Genomic DNA, 6,585 nt, shown 5'->3' on the forward strand with positions numbered 1-6,585 from the left:
CCTCTTTGCAAGTTTAGTCCCTCTAGTTCGGGTGCGGGTGCGTGAATTAACCAAACGAATTATTTTGAATTACACGAGAGTACGAGAGATGTTAAAATCCAATAACGAAAATATTTTAAGAAGGTTAGCTAATGGAGGCTATGAATCGAGATACTGAGGATAATATTACAATAAAAAGACGGGCGTTAAAAAAATTTAACGGAAAAATGCGGGATGTTACATGTTATTATAAAACAAAGAAATGTTTCACAAAAATATAAGTTACTATTATATAAATACCACTAAATCAAATCCGTCAAAATATTATTTGGCCATAAAAAATAGAAAAATGCTCACAAAAATATAATAAAAACCTAATCGAGGTTTAATTTTATTCAACTTCATCTCTCTAACAAAACTAGTTGGGTCGTAGAACGATCATAAGTTATTCTTACTCTATCTACTTATCTACTTGTTAAAGATAAGTGAGTAGGAATTTAGGCCCCTGCACTTATAAGTGAATAATACCTCCAATGCCTCGTACGACAGATCACGCTCTCCGAAAGTTGAAAGGCCCACCAGAGAGACGGAAATACGATCAACCGTCACGAGTGAATGATGGCACAGTCATCCTAAATAAAGATGATCGTCGTGGGCAAATCACAGACCAACTCATAGTTTGGATTTGAAGATTGAGTTAACCCACTCCACGATCTCATATCGTGATCCGGATCTGCATGACAGTTGTCCGGAGGGAAAAGTTGTCAATCAGCAACACACACCGTTAAGGGTTCAAAGTCAGTCTCTACTTATACTCTTATACTTGTGACCGCTAGCCGAAAATAGGTATAGAGAATGGTAAACAAAGTTGCTAGCTTAATGAGTTACCGGAACCTCATTAACCAATACGAGTTTTAAACAAAGGTTTAGTTTTGAAAGATGAACGTCTCATGAGTAGGTATGTATAGCATGTAATTCAACAATATATGCATTCTTGATATGTGACACATTACACATTTATTTTTTTGTCTTAAAAGTGTTATGTTTGTAAATATTCACCATTTAAAGATTATTACATGCCCTATTTTTTATACATATGTCCAGTTAACCTTTCTGCACATGCATGTAAAGTCTTGTTTGAGGTGAACGTACGATAGTTGTACATGCAGTTGTTATTTCTGTTTAATTAGCTTGGTTTAATTAATACGGAATGATGATGACTAGACTATTGATCTTCAACGTCGTCTTTTAATTTGGTTCCTGATGATGATATATCTTGAACCGTGGCTAGGTAATCGAGAGCAACAACAACATCACTCATGTACGGCCTCGTGCTTGCTTCTTCTTGTAAGCACATTGATGCAATCGCAATGGCTTGATGTAAACATTTTATCGAGTAATTTCCATTTAGTAATGGATCAGCAACCATCGGAATCTTACTATGATCTTTAAACAAAGGTTTTGCCTACAAATCAGATATACATTTTATTAGCTCGTCGTAATTTTGAGCTTCTTATTAAATTAATAAAGACCGACACAGTACATATATATATACATGAATGAATAGGCCAGGTAGGGCTCCACATTTAATGGGCAACAAAGGACACATCATTTAGCGAGGACGTAAGCTAGCTAGCAAGCTAGTCCTCACAATATTATCAAAATATATGTCCAAACACTATTTATATTGCAGGACATGTCCTCGCAACCGTCGTTAATAACACGACATAAGATGTCTATATATTGTGAGAACAACAATGTTCTCACAATATATATATTTATATGCATCGGTCTTAATTTACATGTGGTAGCGTGATCGATCCGTCTTTAATTAAAACTTACCCATGTAATGAGGTTTTGCTCATCGGTTGGTCTTTTGTCGTCGACGACTCTTCTACCCGAGATCAACTCTAGAAACACAACCCCAAAGCTATAAACATCTGATTTTGAGGTTAATTCTCCTGTCATTGCATACTCGGGCGAAGAATATCCATAAGTCCCCATTACTCTAGTCGAGATATCACCTTCTTTCGGGCCAAAATTAGTTAGCCCAAAATCCGAAAGCTTTGAATTCATATCATCATCGAGTAATACATTCGGCGGTTTTAGATCTCGATAAATGATGGAAGGGACAGCCACATCGTGCAAGTACTCAAGCCCTTTCGCTACACCTTTAGCTATCTTCATCCTCGTATGCCAATCTAATGGCGTTTTCTTTTCATGCAAATCTAAGTAGAAATGAATAATAAATTAACTAAAACAAATGACAAGATAACATACATACATACATACAAGGAGAATATATAGACATGAAATACATAGAAGTTTTTTAGAATGACGAATGACTATTGTTTTATATATAAATTCCAGTAAATAAGAGTTATATGTACCGAAAAGGTGCTCTTCTAATGAACCGTTTGCCATGTATTCATAGACCAATAACCTTTGATGCCCATTCGCGCAATATCCTAAGAGATTGACAAGGTTTGGGTGATGAAGACGACTCACTATCAAAACTTCCGCTAAAAATTCAGGATTGCCTTGAACTCCAATCATATCAAGTTGTTTTACTGCCACAACCTGAAAGCAATAATATTTAAAAGTTGGATACATACATGAATCAAGTACAATATATATATAGTACGTATTTAGATGAAAAAAGATGTAGATCATACTTGGTTTTTTTCTCTAAGATGGCCCTTGTAAACCCTCCCAAACCCACCTTTGCCCACAAGCAAATCAGGATTGAAATTTTCGGTTGCGTGAGCAAGGTCCTGAAAATTGTAAACTTCAGCCTTCACTTCTGAAGTCCCTTGTTTAAGTACTTCCTCGGCTACCAACTTTTGCTTATTCACATTTTCTGTTCATATCATTACATCAACATCGTACGTACATATGTAATTGGACAAATCATTGTTGATACTGTCTCACATTAACAAAACTAACTACATTTTTTGATCTTCAATTCATGAGGCTGCCTCTAAGGCGTGCCTTGAACGTTCAATTAATTTGTAGATTTTACGCTTGGTTTTTTTTCTTCTGAATAAACGAGGAAACTCTCCTATGAATGACTACATTGGCTCCCCTATAGAAGGTAAAGTCTCGGGTAATCAAGCCCCCGAACGCGAGATCTGGTACCGGGTGATTTGCACATTATGCACACCCTCTAGTCACACTTTCTTTTTGAACAATTTGACATAGCCAGGAATTGAACCCAGGTGATGTGTTTCATTGGGTCACTCAAACAAGCTTGGGCTTACTTGTTTATAACTTTGGAAATTTGCTAACATGGTGACAAAAAAAAGATAGACAATTGTGATGATAAAAATATGAATTACTATTATTTTGGTTAATGGAGTTTTTCTTTTGTTTTTTTAAATACAAGACCTCAAAGTTGTAGCTTATGGAAATTTAAGTTACGTCTCCCTAGAAACTCTTAAGACTCCAACCATAAATTAAAGGCTACCCGTTAGGGTTATTCTGTTTTATGTATATATTGCTTTTGAGAAAGAAAGCAATCACTAATCACATCAAACTTACAATGCGTATTTCAACAATGACATCAAATTATTGAAATCAAGAATTCAATCATGACCAATTTACAGAATTCGAATCAATAATAAAAACAAATCGAATTTGCACTAAAAAGTACATTTTTAAATACTAACCTGTTGGTACGTCATTCTCGACTTCTTGAGTCATCTTGTCTATGAATTATGCCAGTTTGTATATGCAAAATGATATAAATACGATGATCAATATCACGTTTTCACAACAAGACCAAAACAGGTTCATAAACTATTGAATAGATCGGTTCTTCAAAGGTAAAGTTATAATACATGAGTCGAACATGTTAGATATATATGCATGTAAAGAGATTGATAAATTGTTAATTGGTAATAGATAGATAGGAATGTCCAAACTCAACTTTGAAATATGGGAAGACATTGAAATCATATTTTTTTAATTCGAAAATAAGGGATGAGAGATAATAGAGATGGGAGATAGAGAGGAGAATTCGCGAATTCGTAGAGGATCTACATTAATTAATTGTTGCTCTAATTAAGGTGTTCTATTGTTTTATGTTTTAATGTTTTAATGATACTCTATTAATTACTCTGTATTTCTTCTAAAAATTTACCATCTTTTGTTCAGTAGTTTTTTTTTTTATATTTTTTTTTCAAACGGTAAAACTTTTATAACCAAATAAGAGTTTGTTAGTTGAATGTGAATTAATGCACTAAACGATAAACTTAAGTATGATTAACCAAAGTGTGATTAACCAAAGAATATGTTTTGATGATGACACATACATATGCATAAGTGATGACTGATATCTTAACATAAAACACGCAATGTCACTAATCCATACTTTATCTTGCAAACGACCAAGTCAAACATAGGTTAAAGAATGAAATTAAAACTTCAGCTAAACACACGGTCGAGGTACGGTCGACCGCATAGTCAACCGTGAAACCCCAAACTGAATTGCAACGCAGTTTTGTGAAAACAAGTTGCACGGTCGCCACCACGGTCAACCGCAGTGCGACCACAGTTTTCTCTGTTACCATTTTCGACCAAATAAAGTTTGACTAGTTCCCGACATCTATAATTCATGAAACCTTTCTCAACATGCTTAGAATAGATGTCTTCTTCATACTCAACCGAGGTTTGGTCATAAAAACACTAATTGTGATTAATTGCGCCTATTGACATCTTAATGACAAATTAACCAAGATTAGGCATAACACATAAGTGTTAATCAACAACTTGTGCTCTTAATTCTTATCTAGATATCCTTAGTATGATCATCAATATGACAACCCGGAAATTTTCGACTAAATTTAAACCTAACTTTTATATGGTTCCGACGATTCACGAACAATTTTATGTAAATATATATATATATATATATATATATATATATATATATATATATATATATATATATATATATATATATATATATATATATATATATATATATATATATATATATATATATATATATATATTAATTAATTAATTAAAAACGTTACGTGTTATAATAATTTTTATTATTTAAACGATTTTAAAATAAACTTTAAAATATAATTGATTTTGAAAAACTAAATATTAAATAAATATTTCAAATATATATTTCGAAATGAATATATATATATATATATATATATATATATATATATATATATATATATATATATATATATATATATATATATTCAATGTAATGAATTAGTAAAAAGAAAATAATACTTATCATGTAGTAAATAAATGTAATAATAATAATAATAATAATAATAATAATAATAATAATAATAATAATAATAATAATAATAATAATAATAATAATAATAATGAGACTAAAAAGAATCCTAAACAAATACATCCTTATGTTGACTAAAAATAAATAAAAATTAAAAAAAAAGTATAAACTAGTACATCCTTATGTTGACTAAAAATAAAATTATAAACTAGTATACATATAGTCAATTTTGGTATACATAAAGTATGTATTTTTATATTGAAATTTTAGGCTATAAATACTCATGAATGCAAGCATTAAACTTGCACCATTTCTCACACTTACAAAGCGTTTCTTTCTTTCTCTCCATTATCATCTTTGTTCTTACACTTCATTATTAGTATTCTTAATCAAGAATCAAACCACTAAAGGTAGTTATAAGCCCACTGAATTATAACATATTATTATTTATACATAAAATACTACGACGAAGTCATGAGCGGGTCATTTCAAAACGGATTTTATGAGCGGGATAGAGCTAAGGAAAGTATGGGTTATAGCTATGGAGGTTATGGGTATTGTTCGTGAGGTCAACCTAGGATTTGTAATGTCAGTTACATCTGTGTACTTTTTCCTGCAATATTGAGTCACAATATTGATACGTGAGTGATGTTTCCATTTTCAATTATTATTATTATTACTATCGTTATTATCACCAAGGTTATAATCAAGATAACGTGCACTATATATGAACCTCAACGCTACTTAAGGCCTAGGGTGATCCTTGGTACCATTATGGGACGCTTGTGGATCTCGAATGCCAAACATAGATTTTGGTCAAGAGATCCTGGGCCAACCGGTAACAACTGATCATTCAAGTGACTTGTATGATAGCAACGAGATTTGAGATTTTCATACAACGTCTTGTTAAAGATTATAACCCGAACTTTCTATAATTGGAAAGTTACTAAAAGAGGAAAATTTCCATAGATAGTAACCTTTCCGAAAATGGAATTTCTTTCAGAAAACCATTATTATTGGTATAGTTACCATATTTATGTCTATTAGACAACATTTGATCGTACATTCTATCTCTAGGTTGAGATCCCGGTCACTTATTTTCATTCATTTTATTCCTTTCAAGGAATACTTCAACTGCTATTTAAGGTGAGTTTATACATCCTTTTTACTCTTTACATTTTTGGGCTGAGAATACATGCACAACTTTTCTAACTGTTTTACACACTAGACACAAGTACCAACTTTAAACTATGCTATACCCCGCTATGTCCGACTAAGTTCCTAACCGATAAGTATAGACACAACTTGTCTTTGGGGCAAACTATGAACAACTTTTGGAT

The 6,585-nt window shown here is 32.0% G+C and overlaps 1 protein-coding gene across 1 annotated transcript; it reads right to left on the reverse strand.

The window, feature by feature from the left end:
• Positions 1-1,204: 1,204 nt before the first annotated feature.
• On the reverse strand, positions 1,205-3,681 carry LOC139899129 (probable serine/threonine-protein kinase PBL23). The gene is made up of 5 exons (XM_071881956.1): positions 3,648-3,681; positions 2,655-2,839; positions 2,370-2,559; positions 1,822-2,207; positions 1,205-1,444 (listed from the first exon to the last, which is right to left on the reverse strand). The coding sequence occupies exons 1-5, from the start codon at positions 3,679-3,681 to the stop codon at positions 1,205-1,207; spliced, it is 1,035 nt and encodes a 344-aa protein (XP_071738057.1).
• Positions 3,682-6,585: the final 2,904 nt, after the last annotated feature.

This window comes from Rutidosis leptorrhynchoides, chromosome 1, assembly GCF_046630445.1.
Source record: "Rutidosis leptorrhynchoides isolate AG116_Rl617_1_P2 chromosome 1, CSIRO_AGI_Rlap_v1, whole genome shotgun sequence".
Lineage (NCBI taxonomy): Eukaryota > Viridiplantae > Streptophyta > Magnoliopsida > Asterales > Asteraceae > Rutidosis > Rutidosis leptorrhynchoides.